The sequence below is a fragment of the Trachymyrmex cornetzi genome, unplaced genomic scaffold (assembly GCF_001594075.2).
Source record: "Trachymyrmex cornetzi isolate Tcor2-1 unplaced genomic scaffold, Tcor1.1 scaffold82, whole genome shotgun sequence".
NCBI lineage: Eukaryota > Metazoa > Arthropoda > Insecta > Hymenoptera > Formicidae > Trachymyrmex > Trachymyrmex cornetzi.
Window position 1 is genome coordinate 953,563 of NW_017300158.1, and position 19,776 is coordinate 973,338.

The following is a 19,776-nucleotide window of genomic DNA, read 5'->3' on the forward strand; positions in this document are numbered from 1 at the left end:
TTACGTTATTTGTATGCAGCTCGTAAGGGTCATTTCAAGGTCATGCCGTCTATGCCACATAATACATCTTTTCATACCATAAAAATTATGTCTAAGACATTTTGTCGAAAAATGAATAGTTTCGGAAATAATTGTTTGCTTCCATACTTTTTCCCCACCCTGTATATTACAATAGAAAGAAATTAATGTATTCGGTTGTTACATTTCTATGCAATGTTAGGACCTTCTAAACGAAATAGCAAGTTGTTGATAAAATTCGAAGTCCAGAACGATTATCGTTATACCGCTCAAGTATGAATTCATTTCAAGACGAAATGTTCGCGCGTGAATGGATGGAATAAATTCCTGTATCAAGATTCGGATAAATGCATTCCAAGCCACGAGCATGCTTGCACTCCACATGGAATTCAACTAAGAACACGATCCATAGTTCTTGTTTTGCTGTTATATCTGCTTTGAAATCGATCGTCGTACGAAATTCTCAAGAAAATCGTGAATATCCATTTCTATGTTGCATATAACAAATGTAACGTGTTTGCATTTACTAGTTAAGAATATATTCAATTGTATAATACCTATATATTGTTATCAGTTATCTCTACTACACGGAGAGAATTTTTTCTTAGAATTTACCCTGAAAATATGACAATCGTGGGACAACATTGTATTTCGAAGAATTTTGATATAAATATCTCTCATTCATTAATAAAACTACAATAAAGTATAAAATAAGTTTGATCAATTTTACTGAAGTGCATGGTAAAAATCTTTAAAACATTGTATTGTACCACAATCACCATATTTTCAGGGTAAATTTTAAAAGGAAATTCTCTCCGTGTATGATCATTTTTATTTTTTATTAACAAACTTAAATGTAGTATATTGCGCATTTAATCTGTATTTTATATTAAAAAAGTATAACTGTGTTTCACGCGTATATTAATTAAATATATCGAAGTTTTATTTAACGTCCAACTGATATAATTTTATAAAGTTATTGATATAATTTTATAAAGTGAAAAGTATATTATATCTAAGTGCGTAAATCGAGTCAACTGCAATATCCTACGTTAACTGCCATGTTTTAATCAACAGTTAAGATAGAAATGTCGATAGTCTTCTTCGTTCGCAATTTCAGAAAGACGTAAAGACTAAGTTCGGTGCGAAGTTTCTGCTCGTACACCTATGTCTAAAGCAAATACGATAGCCGGAAAAGCTACTATCAAGTTTAATAAGAAGAGCCCACGAGACATGGACACTATGTGATATCGTATATTTGATTTCTAGGATCCGCTTCTTTTAATATCTGTAAGAATTTTCTTTAACGCTAAAATAATACTACGACCCTTTGCAAACGATAACCGTTCCAATTTCCTCGGCTGTAATCATTTTTACACGATTGTTTTCGCAAGAGCTTCGTACACTTTTCATAACGTTTCCATAATCATAACTGTCTATACGTTACTGTCATTGCTACTTTATTGCATAAAATGTTTCCAATTTCAGCAAGTAATTGCGTTCTACTTTATAATGCAATGAAAGCATGGCATAATCATTTTGGTATGTTTAAATATATACATTGTCGGAATGTAAAATTTTTATTTATTTTTAAGTTTTTACTTTTAAGTGTAGAAAAAAAAATTTTAATATAGCCGAATGTATTCTTGTTCGATCTAGCACAATTTCAGCTGACGTAACTTCAAAGCCGTCTAATCCTCTTAACGAAGCCATATCAGGGGGCAAGACATTGCGTCTCCTTGTGCCTGCTATCTTAACCCTTCGTTATTTTGGCTCTCTTCGAAGTTAACTCGAAGGAAGGAGATTCTAAGTACACGTGCCGCTCGTATCCAGCTAAATGCAAAGTTTCTCAAACTGTAGCCAATTCGTTGTTAACTCTCATCATAGTAATTTACTTTAATTACATAGAAAAGTAACGTACAACCGCCACTTTAATCCGTAACTACTACTTACCTACCTACTGCCCTTTTATGATTTAATTAACGCAATGCGACTCGAGGGACTCTGGAATTATTATTTTATATCTTGCAAAGTATGAATAACTTATCACAAGATTTGTCGTCACTAGTGTCACAGCAAAGCCGGTGAACTTAATCTCCTTGCAACGTCAAACGATTTCGTAACTAATATTGCGTATCGTAACACTGTTCACGATACGAGCTACCGCGTTTGAAATTTAATTATGTTTACGAGGCTAAATTATGGAAATTGCATTCATGTTGAACACGTTGGACGTTTGTTTATCATCGACACTAAACAGTTCGTCTCTATTCACGACAATGATTCACATTGAAAATTCTCGAAGCATTGGGAAGCAACATGCGTCAAAAATTTAATTTTGCAAGTCTTATTGTGCGACACATATAACGATATAACTATTGATTATAAAAAATCTACATCCAAAAGCATATATATATATATATATATATACTATCCTTGCAGTTACTATCATATTTAGGTATATAATAATATGTTATATACGTTTGTTTGTGTTATATTGTTTATTGCCGGCACATTAAAGTTTTATATTCTGACTAAATGACATATTTATACTGTGATTTTAAAAAATTTCTATTTCTAACAACTAACTCTTAGACTCGTAGTCCTTTTTCTTTCATTTTTTTAATTTATTGAGCCTTATTACTATTATATTATAATAATATGATTCCCTAGAAAAGGAAACAAAGAAATCTAATAAAGACGATATTGATAAATTACACTGAGAAAAAAAATTGTTAACTTGACTAAATGCGTTTAGTTTGTAATGCTTTAGTTCAAATATTTATATATTTAGATTAACAAAATCATATAATTTAAAACATATTATTTGTTTGAATTAACAAATATTTAGTTGAATTAACAAATATTTGCTTGACAGTCCGTGACCGCTACATTTAGTTGAATCAACTAATAATTTTTTGAAACAGTAACTTTTTTTTCTCAGTGTACTTAATTTTTTCGAATGTGTATTTGTGTAATATTGACTCATTAGAATCTTGCTCAGAAAATGAGGAGATCACTAACAAATTTTAACTAGATTCGTTAAAATACTTTAATTTAGCTTATGTTTTTAATACATCTAGCGTAATACATATTTGAAACATTTAAATATACGTGGAAATATGTCTAAACTTATAAAAAATTCAATTCTGCAAATGTACAAATCTACCCTCATTTATATTCCACGTTCTATGAAACAGTTTCATAATTTATAACGATTGCAAACACTTCATTCGTCATCGTATAAAATGAAAAACACGCCAGCAAGCTGCAGATTTAATGAATAATCCGTACAAGAGAAAAAAGTGTAATTAAAAACAGGCAACGAAAGAGTAGAGGAAATAGAAATTCTTCTCGTATCTCAAAACACGGAAATACCGGCTAAGCTAATAGCCACGTTTGAGCACCGGCCATTCGGTAGCGTGTAGGATATTGCAAGTGTTACAACACGCGCTTGTACGTCACCTGCTGATAGTGACGCGTTCGTAAAACGAGCGTCGCCGTCGGTAAAATGTGCCGCAGATTCGCCGAATGCATGCTTGTGCAACCGCCTGTTTTCAAATTGTATTTCATGCTGAATAGACGAAATATATACCTGAACCACAAAATCAACTTCAGTATTTTAAATCTTGGCATTCTTATGATCACGTTAATAAAGATCATTGATAATATCAATGACATTCTGTATTTTGATGTATCTATACATTCTATACAACATCTCTTTTACGCAGAAAGATTTTGCTAACGAAATAAAAATATAAAATTATAAATAATTAGATGATATAATCTTCACTTGCTGGAAATTTACGAGAATATAATTATAAGTGGTGTATTCTTGTAGTCTCTCCGGCCGGGCTTGATAGGATAAACTTATTATCGTGATCAGTAGATGTGCCATGCAGCTTATCGATTGGAGAAAATACTCGGGCATTTACCATTCAGCTGGAAGTTTTACTCGACCCGTGAAGAAGGGCTACAAGCCGCCATCGTTGCTTGCGCTACGGCATTTTATTATATGTTTTTGCTTTATGCTTCTATTACGCGAATGGCCATAATATCCTTAATATACCCATTTCAATCAATTTCATTTCTTCTCTTATTACTCCTTTTGTTTTTTTATTTTCAAATTCGTTTATTTTATATAAGAGACAAATATGAAATAGAATTCTTAATGAAATTTTAATCCATCGCACCAGATAAATACAAATATTCGTATTATATATATATATTTATTTATTTATTTAGATGACATATATACATATATTTATAAATAACAATATAATTATAATATAATATTCCATTCAAAATTATTACAAGATTTTAAATATTATCATAGAGTTACACGATCTTTTAATGAAATATTACATCATGTTAATTCGTCAATTGCGGTATATTGGTCTGAAAATACCGACATTGTGATTGTATTACAATAACTGATAGCGTTTTCAGTATTGTAGGTACTGGCGAATGGATTATACGTGGATCAATTCGGATTGAAAATTGCACACATTATACACATATCACGCATCGTTGCAGGGAAAAGACATAAATTACCGATGCCTGGCGACTCGCCCGAACGAATTCGGCTCCGGCGAACTTTGCAAAATAGCGCCGGCGTAATCAGCGGCGCGTTATCTGCTCTCGCCTACAAACGCTCAATGTTGCCTTTTGTGTGGGCATTGAGAGAGAGGGGACAGTCGGGGAGCAATAAATATGTTATTAAAATTACCATAACCTCGCACGCCGGCAGGGTAAAACGGCGCATTTTGCAGTTAATTTTCCGGTTATCTAGGTAATAATCTCGCTTACGGCAGGGCCGGTTAACCCTTTGGTTATAGGGGTGACTATCGCGAAAAGGGGATGAGAATGATAGAGGCGGAAGGTAAATCGGGAGCACAGGGGGTGAAAAGGGGCTCAGTAATGGCCGGTGCTGATGCCGCGTGTTACGTATCGGAGACATTAATAAGCGGTTTACAGCGTCGAAAGTAGGAGCAGCGTGCCGTGGAGGAGTTCAATGGTGAACATTTCCACAACGAGCACGGTTTCGTTCGACGCGATCTCAAAATCGAAGGGAGCTTTGCTTGTGGGACCCTCGAGGGCTGTTGGATGGCATCGGTGCCAACACGACTTTGTCTGAGACTCTGTCCGCCTCCGCCCTGCTCCATCGACCCGACCTATCCCATCAACAATTAGCTGGCTCGGTATTGAGTGCACTTAGTAAGAATTAAGTAAACTACATGGTCGTGTCCTGTCGTTTCCATCAATAAGCGTAATGATTTTTATGGTTCCTATTCTTGTCGCGTACCTAATATCTATTTCTCAGTAAGTCCTAAATGACGAAGTATGAAAATAATAAAAATATGCCATTTGTAGCAATTATAATTTTTTATTAACAGATATCAATAGACACCCATATCGCGCATTACAAAATCAATCCGAGATGAGACTAGCATGTCTGCCATTAAAGCTATATGAAGAGAAAATATACTCTGAAGTATAAGAAGGCGTTAGTTTGTTTCTAGAGAGAATAAAGTTTTCTCGCTACATTACTTAAAGTCAACAAAGTTTATGTAAACAATCGTGCCACTTGATTGACTAGCATTACGCTAAAATGCAGGTCTTTAATGCTTTATAAACACTCTTAACCCTGTTGATAATGTAAACTTTAACTGGTTTGGCTGGTTATGCAGAATGCACATTCCTGCTTCTACAAATACATTGTTTGGACGCGAACAAATCGATAATAAAGCAAGATATACTGATATAATGATTGATGTTAAATGTTGATTAGAATGTAATATTTTATCAATGTAATCAAATCTTCGACCTAGGCGAGAATTTGATAATAGTCGATAATAAGATGTCAGTCTGTTGAGGTTAGCTCTTTTACTATTCATAATCGAAGAGAAGAGTAACTTCTTATCGAAAATATTTCAACTTCAAGCCGTGAGAGGGTTATAAATTCATAACTTACATCCCACGGGATTCATTATACGGGCCGGAAGATAACAACTCCCGCTAGCACAGAAAACTGCACTATACCACTTGCTGCTTGAACTCGAAATATTTCCGATAAAGGCTTTCCCTTGTAGCATACTCCAAAATAGTATATGGCTAGAACCATATAAAAGCAAAGAATGAAATTTGTGCTTTGAACGTGTGACACTTTATCTAAATCTGTAAGGTAAAATGTATGCGTAATTATGTATGCTAAAAAAATTGATATTTTATATATAAACTTCATACATATATAATATGTATATATATCCGTACATACATGTACACGCGATTATGTAAAACTTGCGCGATTATGTGAAACTTGCGCGATATAATTGTACACTCAGCTAATAATTAAATCGAGACATCCGACCTGATTTTCTTCTGGAATCTTTCATGCAATGACACAACATCAATTTGTCATCGTAAAATGTCGCGTGCTTTATAAATGTTCTACTTTACTTGGTATTTCTATCCCTTGTAAACAGATAAGTTGTTATTCCCTTGATACAGAAATCGATAAGCGGCGTCCGAGAATAGCGATCAAATGCTGATGAACGATAGCACTCTGCAGCGATTATTTGTAGGTAGATTGATGAATCTGTTCCCGCGAACGCTCATACCCCACGATTCCTCTCCCTGCCCGCTCGAAAATGGTGTTCTTCAATCTTCGTTGCCCGGGCGATAAGGACCCAGATCCTACGGTACAAAGATTTTCATGCTGACGCGCCATTCCTAGCGCCTAATTAATGAGTTTGAATTTTTCCGGCGGCTAATGGAAAGACTGCCTGCGCAGCACGTAGTCAAAGGAACCGGCACAGTATGAAAGATGAAAAAGCGGCATCAAGGAATGGAGGTTAATACGCGAAAGTTTTGCGGCTTAAGGATATGAAACTGATGAGGTCGTGACACGATTTCGTCAATTCACGATTCTCCTCTCCCTCTGCTCCTTCCGCCTTATCGAAAATATCTTATACGAAATAAGAACGGGGTAGAATGCTCGAACGATCATTGATAGAAACGTAGGCTTCGACTGATGGAAATAAGGATTGCCTATTCTTTACGACACACATGTTTGAAATATAGAAGGTTATATCAAAGATCTTCTTAAAGCTGCAGAGAAGATGTAATAATGCGGAAACATTATATTCATCCTGTGCAAATTACACAAATATAAAACACGAAGTTGACAGTGTATTTATGACATAATACTTAAAATATTTATTATGTAAAAGAATTTATATATTACTGGCTTAATTATTAATTAAAAAGATTTGGTTAAGTTAAAGTTTACTATCTTGGAAATATATATTATATATAGAATTTTCAATTAAATTATTAGGAATAATACATAATATTTTACAGACAACTTAAAAATTTTATATATATAGAAATTTATAACAAAGGAATAATTAACGTATTTCATTAAAATTTGAATTTGTGATTTCGTCATTATCTAAAAAAAAGTTACAACTCTCTCTCGAACGCAGGGAAAAGCAAATCTCACGAATGAAAAGTTTCATCAATGTCTGATTTTCATGCTAAGTAAACCGGAAAGAACTTTTTGCGGGGTAAGATTCAATTATGATATTATCAAATACATTTGAATGTTTCCAAAATAATAGAATAGTATGTATGAAAAGGGAATAGCATGAATGCAAAAGGGAAATGGCGCATTAGACAAGAATGAAAGTAGATAAAAAGCAGATAGGCAAGAGAGGATGCAGGAAAAAGATACGAACAAAATGCGAAAAGCACAAGGAGATCAGTTTAGACTTGTTGAAATGCATCGAGCATTCTGGCAAAAGTACGGTGTTTACGAACAGAATACGTCCAGCAGGCATTACAAACCAGCGATTGTTAAGTAAATACCGTACAAGTGAATCGCATGTTAATTATCAAAATTGGACTGCCGACCAGCTTTTATCAATCCCGGGAATTTACTTTACGAGATAAAAGAAATTACCACTGGGAATTTTACAAGCTCCACTATACTTGCCTTAAGATTAAAGAGAACAAAATCTAGAAACTTGTTAAACGATTGAATCATCGTGACTTGTTTAAAAAGAATTAAATAGCATTAAGAAAGTTACTTTGCAGAAATGGAACAGAATATATATATCATAATCATTGCGATATAATATTTAGAAAGTTCTTATTATTAATGGATATCATTAAAAGTCATCGTGACTATGATAACTTCTATGAATTATCACAACGCATTATTGATTCAGATAGAGCAACATCGCACTTTAACCCGGAAGTAGTCACCTGGCTTTTTTATGTAAATGATCACCCGGGATATCTTTATATTCCAATTAAAATCATTATTATTAACATATTGTAATATATATTATTATTATAATACAATAATAGAACTTCTCCTGTTTAATTAATTTGTTTGTTGTTATATATTATTAATAGTTTTCCGATTTATTGGTATTTAAGAATATTATGAATAGAGTTTTAATTACAATTTTCTGAAAAAATAAGCAGAAACCAAACAGATATCAACACTACAACCGCAGTAGTGCCATTTTTCATCCATCTGATAGTTTTTTTTTCCAGTTAATTTGAATTTACACGTGGAGCTTTAGATCTTTGCGATTTTTTACAAATAATCATAATTAATTACAATTTTACTTTTATGACGACAACCCTCCCTCGTAAAAAGCCAAATTTACCTTGAACCGTGATTGGGTTAATTTAGACCCGCGGTTTTAGCGTTAAATGAGATAAATACGTTAAGTAGCTTATTATGACAGTATTTCTTAAAAGTAGAGGAGAAGGTGGTATTATGGCCAGTATATATATTATGGACTCCCTTAATATCTCCGCTATTATATAGCGAATCCTAATGATTACTTATGGAATTATTTGTTCAGTAGCTCGCCGTTACACCACGACGCTAATATAGGGAAGACCGGGTAACGTTGGCACAGTTTTCACAATTTCGGCATTAGATTTTTTAAACAATTAATTATTATGATTAAAATATATCGATAAAGAACCTTTCTCTACATTTTCATACCAGTAATGGTTCTATACACTGTATAATTTCTCTGCAATAAATGAAATGCGGACATGCTGCATTGTAGTTAACTTGCCTCGATATGTAAGGTAAATTGGTACATATCACAGTATAAATTGCCTCTATGATAAACTCTATATTAAACTAACAAAAATATAATAGAAAAGTAATAAAAATAAAAATTAGATAGTAGATATGTACTTTTTGGTAAAAATTGTATCTTTCAAAGTTATTTTGTAATCAAATAGCAAAATGTTACAGAAAAATAAGTGTAAATTATTTTAATTCTACCTCATTTTAATATAGAAATATTAAATATAGAGCGTTTTGTCAGAGTTAAATTGTAATTAAATGTTCACACGTGTGGTACAGCGAGTTAACGTAACCTGACCTTTTCTTATGGTCAGCCAACGCACCCCATCCCTGCACACGTCCAATTTTAATCATTTTATTATAACAAATTACCAAATTAACGTATTGTATACTAACAAACACTTTTCTTTTAATAAATAATACATCGCTTAGATTTGCTTTCGCAAACCGAAGGACATTAATACGAAATTATAAAATGCTTAAAAATTTACTTATCTGCTCTTGAATCAGACTTTTTTCTTTTTCTATTGTAATACTTGTTTTTGATTTAAATGAAACTTAGGAAGAATACCTATGTTATAAAAGAAATATTTTGCAGAGTAACTTTTTCATTATTTCTTTTATCATAAATATATAAACGGAACGCAATGCCAATTTGTCTCTTATGCCAAATAGCCCCGGTCTGCACTATCAATATTCAATAGCCAGCACTTATAACGCATTTTTACTTTCAAGTATTTCAAAACGTTTCTGAGGTACATTTTAGCATTTAATTACACCTACTTTCCCATTTTTCTTAAACTTGAGCGTATTATCACATGAATATATGTATTTTTGAGTGTGTTATTTGCTATTTAACATTTTATTTGACTGTATATATTTTGAGTTATGCAAATTTAGACAATAGCATTTTGCTAATGCCATGTTATTGTTTAAATTTATGGGTATTGATTACTCACGACCTCTTTTTTGAAGTTTTCATATCAAGATAATTATTTGATAATCGATTATAGCTCTACTGTTAATCTATAGCTTATATTACGTGTACTGTTTTTAATACTGAGATTTTTAGTACTGAGCAGCTTATATGCAGAAGTTATGTGAATGTATATACATTCATTTGCATACATTTTAAAATGTTTTATTTTTTTATTAATTTTGTAACCAAATACTATTTTCTAAACTAATATTTTAGGGCTATTTTTATGGAAGGCCACATTATCACCCATTTTTTTCTTCGAGTCATTATACAATGTTGCTACATTTTTTATTAATAGTATCCTAAGTAATAAATATTTCGTAACTTTGAATCCAGAATCGATTCAACAACATTTTAACGAATGTAATTGTCAAGTTTTAAACTTAAATATTGATTATTAACAAAGTTATTGTGTAAAATGTAACTGGAGCGTGTCATAATACCATCTTCTCCTCTAAAGATTTTAATTAATACTACTCTTTTTTATTGTAGATTTGCGATGGAATTGCATATCTTAAAAGTTCATAAAAAATAATTATTAAAAAAGAAAAAAGTATGTTAAACAATTGTTAATTAGACATTAACTATCACGACACGGCATTAATCCGTAAACCCTTTGGCATCTCTGAAGAAAACACCTGTGAAAGCCTCAAAAGTATTATTTTAAACAGTATCCGCACAAAATAATTTACCAACAATTTTCACATCTTTTGCCATTAAGGTATAAAAATATCCCAGATGAGTGATGACTATTTCCGGTTAAATAATAAAAGTATAATATTATGGATAATCCTATTAATATAATTGATTGGGATAACCTGAGAATTTAAGAAAGTAAGCACTCATCCGTTTGTATAATCGTGACAGATATCACCTATATAAACAAAGTAGAATCAAGATTTCGAAATTGATAGAACGAACAACAAGCCTGCAATCTTTCTGCGGATTACGTCCCTAGCGCGCAATTTGAAACATCGACACACCCCATCCTTCCATTCTCGCGTCTATCACGCCCGACCTAGTCGACGGCAATAAATCTGAACTTACGGTGTATCCTTGGATGCAAATTTCCCTACAGCTATAGAAATATCGTAACACAATATCGCCAACATTTTTGCGTTACATTTTCTATTATGTATACATATATATAATATATATAAAACAATATTACACAGGAACGCAATTTCAAAATTGATAGACTGATTGTGAGAGATAACTTATGCGGGGATTCGTCACATCGGATACACGTCCGGCGTACAATTTGAATCATCGCTCCCTGCTCTCCAATCCGCCCACGCAAAACCTTTTCTATCCACACGTCCATCGTGTTCGACTGGCTCGATGGCAATAAATCCAGACTTACTCTTTATCCTATCGAGGCTTTGCCCGCCAGAGTGCGAGCCTCTGGCATTGTCGCGGCTATATCACCAGCCAAAACGGACGAGAGGGACGGCGTTGTCGTGCGACAAGACTCGACGGAACCTGAATTAAATTCTGAGATTTATCGCGTCAATAACCGTGCATTAATTTATGATTTTTTGCGGTGAAGAACGTAAATCCACGGGGCACGCCGCCGTCGTGCCAATTGTTTCGCTCTACGTGGCGGCCCAACCAGAGAAGTGGGCATAAAGAGGAACGGCAAAGAGGAAGAGAGTAAACGCTATACCGAACATACAATACAACGGCTCAAACCTATATCGATAGAACCAGCGCAGGGTATATGTGCGCCGTGCGGCGTAAGCGATGTGAAGTGTGGGTAACGGCGTATGCGGGCGACTAGCAGCGTGTTCTACATCTAACTTATATTGACCACTCAACATTCCGAGCTCGTAAACTACGACGTTTGCCGACCGTTCGGTGCAAAAGCAATCGGAAACAGTATATCGCGGTTCCAAAAGGCCTTTGATGTCGCGCGCGTATCACCACGAGGGAAAGCATCGTCAATTAAAATTATACGCCCATATTTGTTACTTGGAGCATAACACCACTAAAAGATTACGAGAGAGAGAGAGAGAGAGAGAAATGCGCGTTGATTCACCAATTTACAATTTATTTCCAATAAAGATTAATCGACCGGGCTGACAGTTCGTCGTTCGAAATTCGCCTTTCGAATCTTTAATTCATTTCGTGATTTTCCTTGCTTCGGCAAAGGAACACATCGTCGGGTTTGAATTTGTTTAATTACTGCTGCACTACTAGTAACGTTTCGCATTAGCCATTATAGATTAATTTATTCTCTGCCGTTACTCATTAGGAAAGGTGTACACATGGTACAAATTTTTTCTCACTCTTTTCGCTTCCGCCCAGATACGTCCTTTGATCGATTAATCGTTTTAATTACGGACGAAACCGCGGCAGGTGTGCATTCAAATTGATGCACAGAGTGGAAGTACCGACTGGTTACAGCCTGAAACGCGCGTAATTCCGCCTGCCTTCTCTTTTATTCTCTTTTACGTTCCTTCCTTTTGACAAACCTTCTTTGAAGTCTTCTCTTCCCAAACGAGGTCGTTCTTTTGCCTTTTTTCACTGCCTATTCTTCGCTTTCCATCCGCGTGTATCACAGCGAACATCGTTTTTGCAAGACTTTTCAAACATAACACATTAAATTGTGGTTCTACGCATTATGCATTTAATGACTTGTCTTCGTAAAGCAGCTGAGCATGCTTTCAGTTTGACAAGTAAACTAAGCAAGTAGCAAAAGAAACAATGTGTATTAAAATAGAATAGAAGCATTTTAATGCAATACTTACCAAGTTTTGTCTAACAAAATTATCGACTTTTTCAATTTGTTAACCAGAAACAATGTTTTGCTATCTGTAAAATGCATAACCGTCGTATAAACGTCCTATAGATGTCGTTCAACGATCTATTTCCTAATTACTTGCTGCTCTTCCGCACTTAATCCATCACAAACGAGAAGATAAAGGAAGAGGATCAGTACTGTCATCTTCACGCCGGCAATTTTTTTCTACGGGCAATTAATTCCGTAGTACGCGGAAAGTGTCATATATCAAAGTTCCGCCGTTCCGTCTACATCAATCACCGTGCATAGTTGATAATGGGTACCGCGCGACATAGTCTTTTGAAAATTTCCAATTGCGGTCAAGAAAAGTCCAGATAGTCGACGGATAACGGAAGTGAAAGGAGAGGGGGATCGGTATATATGCGCTGCGGAATTTTATTCGCGCTACCCCGCTCTATCGGTCGAAAGAATATTTCCTCGCCTTAATCTCTCGTTGAAACGACTGCAGCCTCCAGGGCCACGTCGCACGTTCCAGTATTCCTAATTTTGTCCGCCGGGCGCTACTGGAATCTTAATTATGAGGAAGAATTCGTCGAGGGTGGTCCGGCAACCCGGTCCCAATTCGCCCGACAATGTCGCTAGTACTTTTCTAGAGGATATGAGCGTTTCAAAATTCAATTGCGCATGAAACAAATTGAGGTCTCATACGAGTACTGTAATATTGCGATAATGAAGACATAGAGGAAAATGAGAGAATTCTAGAGAAAATAGTAGATATTATTATATACACATGTATGTTATTTCGATTGCAAAAAAAAACGTAGTTAAGATATATAATTAAAGTAATTACTTAAACTTTAACAATTATTTAACCCGGCGTGAGCTAGGTCGGGTATGTCATACCCGACACATTGATTTCTTTAACGTTTAAAAAAAATTGTTACTAATTTATTAAAATTTTAATAAACATAATTTTCTTATAATTCTGAATATTTTATTTGTAGTTTTTATTTAGTGGAAGATCCGTTGTGTCTCATAAAGTACTTTTAGATTTGGGTACTTTTAGGTTAGGTTAAGATATTTATCACCTAGCTTACGCCGAGTTAAGATATTTAAAGCTTGTTAATAATAAAAAAGAATGTCAGATACGATTTAAAATAAAAGAGCTCTTCATTAAATAATTCTTAATAAAAAAACGAGTGTTGAATTTAACACGAATATCTATCTTAAAATTCTTGATTAATTGAATTTTAATTTCACACATACCATTTATATTTATAGCTTATCTTACCGAATATAATATTTATGTTACAGAGATTGCAGAGTTGTCAGAGATCCCCAAACTTTAAAATCTAAGGGATATGGATTTGTTTCGTTCGTCAAAAAAGCGGTAAGTGAGCGATACTCTTAATCCAATTTATTTAGAAAGTAGAAAATTTATCGTTATCGTAGCTGAGATAATAATCTGATTCTACCATACGAGCCTTAGCTACGATATTCAAATTTTGCACAGAACACTATCACCTTTACATAATTTCGCACCGTAGGTTACCCAACATATAAAGTTATTAGTTATTAATAAATTATTTTTATTTTTAAGAAATATAAAATTGTAATTTATTAGACACATATAATTTTTAAATACAAAATTTTACAATTCTGTTATTATTAATTTTCATAATTCATTCATATTCTGTCTCTATAGCATGAAAAACGTTTTGTTTTAGTAGAAGAAATTTTTTTCTATTTAAAAAGTTTAATAAGCTAACTTCAAATATGTATTATATCAATCGATATATCTTAACTACCAAAAATGTACTTATTCCAAATTAACTTTTTGCTTCAATTACCTTGCAAATCTTTAAGAAAACTTTATACATCACGCTTTCTTATAACATTCTCTTTTACCAAAATGCGATCACTCTCAAGAAAGTTTAAAGGACAGTCATTTTAAAGAAGGTTGCAAAACATGCAAAGTGCATCGATTAAAACAACAATGTTCGTAATTCCATTCCTAAAGGATTATAGTAAAAAAATGAAATAACAAATTATTCGGGCACTTGGGTAAGCAAAGAAGATGAAAGATGCATTTTATGTAAATCAGAATTACGGTAGTATAATGATAAGGTAGATAATTTCCTTCCGAGCGGCATTTTAATTATCGCATCTAACCCCGATTGTCTCTAGAGTCGAAAAGAACGCGAGTATTCCACAAGGTAATAACTACGAAATCACATCCGCAGTATGTCAAACTTGACACCGTTCTCTCGGTTTTCGTTGATCAAATAAAGGGGAGGGTCCGACCGTCACGGTTTACAACATCATTTTTCGGGGCTAAATGGAGAGTGGCCGGAGTTTTAGTGTGACCCGCCAAAATCCGCGACGTAAATCACGGCGAAGTTAGATGTACGGCTGAGTAAAAGAAGGCTTTCCTCCGTTTATGGCGGGGTTATTCGTCGAGGCGCCTGCCCCGAAGGTAGACCCTCTCTTCGTTTCCCCTCTGTTTTAATGTCCTATCGATCTGGACCACCGCCGGCACCTGCCTCACACCCGCGGTATTACTATTGCCGAAGTATAAATTTCCCGAGTGTCTCCGTTAACCTCGAGGAACACGCGAAAATTTCTCCCCTTTCCTACCCGCCGCTATCCCCATCCACCAACCAGTCCCACCGCCACTATATCCTTCGACCGCCGGATACACGTACCTAAATCGCGAACTCTGATCGCTTAGCATCTAACATCCTGGCTCTTTTAAGATGTACGACGAAATACGAATTCTCGGGATTCTCGTTTTTCTTCAGAGACGGATTCGAAGTCTCGAATACTGCATTTGATGAGCTTTATAATGTCCCGCCGTGCGCTCCTAATATGGTTAGTATTCATAGTCCGTCCGTCAATTTCAAGACCGTCTTAAAATGCTAATACGGCTGTGTGATTAGTTTATGATATCTTAAGACGATTTTAAATAAGAACCGACTCTATATATGAATATCAGCCTATATGTTTCGTAACTATTATACATATATTACGATATTCATGTAGATGTGATGTTTAGTAATGGCAACAGTTCTTTTAATACGTGTACGTTTCGCGAATGTTACTAATTACTTGAATCTTAGTAGGTAAATATTCATTCTCTTTGTGTTACAAATTGATTTATAACCTGAATGTTAACGAAATAAGAATAACCAGGATTTGTAATTTTGAAAAGAAAAATATGTAAAACGTTTCCAAGAGCGAATGTGGTACAATGTCGATGTCTATGCGTAGATGGATCCGTCATGTAGTCCAAGCTCTGTCCCTGTTACTAGTTGATAGTCAATGTATACTTACACACACTACGTAAGTACTCGGGTCGTTCTAGTTACTGTCAACTTTTATTACTCTACCATTTGATCGATAAATCGTGCGATATTATGACTCACGACCTTAAATACACAAAAGCGTGCCTTCATTCGCATAGATTTGTATTCTCCCAGGTATGTAAACGAAGCAATTAGAACGTCATTTACGGCGCATTGGAAAGCGCATTGGTACTCGTATGTATTAACGTTATTTATTTACAGCTACAGTCAAAATATCGGATGTATAACAGCCACGTTGACACGTGGCATTGAATATACGCACAGCCATGTAAATAGTCTTTATTTTCTGACGCAATAGGAATATCGTATATAGCGAGTCGTAGAATTTTTAAAACAACAGGTCATATTTTTATTTAGTCATGGAGTCATACAGTTTTTATTAAAAATAGAAGCGTTACTTAAGTTTTCTGAATTGTATAAACAAATTAAATAAATAATTTGAAAACGTTTCAAAGAAATACTCCTTGGAATTTTGCATTGGAATTTTGCATTGAAATTTTATTATTTTAACGAACAACAAAATTTAATCATGTTATATGTGAGTGGTTATATATATATATATATATAAACTCATTATTTATACTATTATATGTTCACGTTGCAATAAAAATTATTAGCAAACTACTTAATGTAAATTTTTTTTATTAAATACTAAACAATATATATCTGCTATAATAAAATAAATAAAATATTTAGCCTCTTTTAAGAACATTAGTCAGGACGCTATAACTAATTAGATTCACTTATACCATAATTTGTTAAAAATACATCTTTTACTGCGAATTAAAACATTTAATAAGAAAATTTACAAAACGATAAAAATTCAATATAAATAATAGAAAATTTAAAAAAGACAAGCCTAAAGAGGCAAAGTCGATTACAATGAGGCTTTGTACAGTTTGTTTGGTTCAGAAGGAAGTTTCGTTAAGGCCACGTAATCCGACGGCACGTTACTCCGTGCTGGGGCATGACTTAATAATGCGTGTAAAACAGTTGGGTGTCGGTAAGCGGCGCTCCCGTCTGTCTATAGCATCGCCGACCGCGGAAGAAATTCGATTTGATGGGTGCTTGGACAGCTCAAACTACCGGCCGGTGGAAAGTGTGGGGAGAAACGGGAGGCCGCTGATGGTGGTACTTCTGATACCACGTAAACGCCCTGGTCACGCCGGACGGAAGGAGGCAAGCGGCGGTGGTTTTCAGGGGTTGTGGGTCGAAGAGGCGTCGGGATATCGACCGAAGTTTAGAATCGGCTTAGAACGGGGCATTCGGTCGCCTGAGCTCTATCTAGGCTAACCACGCGAATGTACGGTATCATATCGGGAATAGAGATTTGAATCGGAAATATTTTATCTAGCGCGGGGTATGCGACGGGGAATAAGGAGCGTGTGCAGAAAAGCTCAGAGAGCCACTGGCTGAAGCGTAGCCCGCTCTGTGGAAGAAAGTAACGACTTGAGATGAGGCAAAGGCAAAGCCGAGGACGCCCCGAATGGCGCAAATGGGTGAGAGTAAAGAGCGACAGAGGGTGGATTGTTGCCGTAGAAGCTGGAAAGAGGCAAAGACTGTAGAAGACTGTAGAGAGAGAGAGAGAGAGAGAGAGAGAGAGAGAGAGAGAGAGAGAGAGAGAGAGAGAGAAAAAGAGAGAAAAGGAGAGAACGAAATATCTTCCCTTCGCCTCTCATACCCAAAGAGCTTTTCGAACAGTAAACTTTTTCGGGAAATTCCTTGCGTCGAGAATATTTTTAGGTCTCCATCTTCTCAGCCATCCTGCGGATCTACCGTCCGAATGTTGACTACCGTCAACGATGTCGCGCGAGCGTACATTTCCGCGCGTGCATCGCGGTGTACACGGTGCAAATGATGACGTGTGCCATACCCTATTTCTTATGCGCGAGTGCTACGCGTTGCAAATATCACATTATATGACTTTTTCGTCTCATCCGCGAATTTTAACAATATAAAGATTTTTTATTATCAACATAAAGATTTTGTTTTTTATGTAAGAATTACGTAACGATTACGTAAGAAGATGGATTGGATATCGTTTCCCTGTTTCGTTCGAATGTCCATGGATTGTGCAAATAGCTCACATTGCACAGAAATACGTCGACGGCGCTTTCTCCTCTTTGCCAAAGGTGTTCCCGATCCTGCCTTGAGAATCCAATGTCGCAATGGAAAACGTCCCGGATCGCCCGAAGCGGTTCACGAAAATCCGGGGAATCAAGAGTGCAGTCGATCGAATAAAATTTCGAAACGTATATTAAGTTGACCTGGATCGAGGGCCATGCCAGCGGGATACCGCGGCTGAATCAACAATAAGTCGTGGATAATATTGACGTCAACATACCTGTTGGTTTTATCCGCGGTTTTGCGTGTGAATGCGGCGGCATCATCCCGCGTTTCGCGCGGATGCCGTCGCGGTTCTTATGACGCCCCGCAATTGTTGTTATAGACGTTGCGAAAGACAATAAAGGAGCTTTCGTAGAGACACTGTGCGCGCGACGACACGTATTTTCATTCGCCTCTCGGTAAAATCCCTTAGAAGCATTCTGTAATACGTAAATACACACACAATTCTGTCTTTTCTGTAATATCACAATTATTATTTATATTTTTTAAATAAAATTCACGTTAATTACATATGACGAATTTTACAAAAATATCAGTTATCTTCTTTGTTATTGTATTTCGCATATTTATTTCTATGTTTTTAACGCGTGTTTCAGGAGTATAGCATTGTAATGTAAGAATTTTGCAAATTTAACTGTAATCGTATCCGTTCATACACATTCGATAAAGTGCATTATAAAATAAAATGACCGTTTTACTGTATGCAAAATATTTTGTATTTCCATTTGAATGCTCTTTGCAAAATCAACGATTCCTTTGATCATAAAAAATGAATTAATGAACAATGTAATAGCATAAAGACCAAATAAAATCCGATGCACTGCTAAGGTATTGTAAAAAATATTCCATTATATATATAAGCAAAAAGCAATGTTGGGAAAGAGAGTGGAATAAATTTTTTTTCAATATACGTACAATATTATATATAAAATGTTAGAAATGTTAACAAAGCAAATATTAAATGAATGTTTGCAAAGTTCAATAGAATTAATATCAGAACTAATTAATAACTTTCTACATTTAATAATTAACAAAATCGTCTCCTTTCTGCTTTTAATATATGGATTTCGCTTTTAGAATTTGCGATAGAAAATATTAATTTTGTCTGTTGTCTTTTCTCAGGAAGCAGAAAGTGCGATTGGCAACATGAACGGCCAATGGCTAGGTGGCAGAAGTATTCGGACAAACTGGGCCACTCGCAAACCTCCCGCACCTAAATCTGAAGGTAAGTACTTTCACATACTATGACCAAGAGTTTTGTTGCATACAACAGTGTAGCATAGAGCATGATTACTATCGTGATAGATGGTTTTCTTGACATAGCAGGTGAAAGTGTTTAATTGTTGCTGCAAACGAATGCAGGTATAATTCAATACGTATTACACATCACATAATCTCTTATCTAAACAAAGTAAATTCATCA

General features: G+C 35.0%; 1 protein-coding gene across 1 annotated transcript in view; it reads left to right on the forward strand.

The window, feature by feature from the left end:
* LOC108768666 (nucleolysin TIA-1) overlaps positions 1-19,776 on the forward strand; it is a 165,574-nt gene that overhangs the window by 114,825 nt on the left and 30,973 nt on the right. Inside the window, exon 4 of the mRNA XM_018519188.1 lies at positions 19,476-19,578. Coding sequence (XP_018374690.1) covers positions 19,476-19,578 — 103 coding nt within the window. The remainder of the gene's footprint in view (positions 1-19,475; positions 19,579-19,776) is intronic.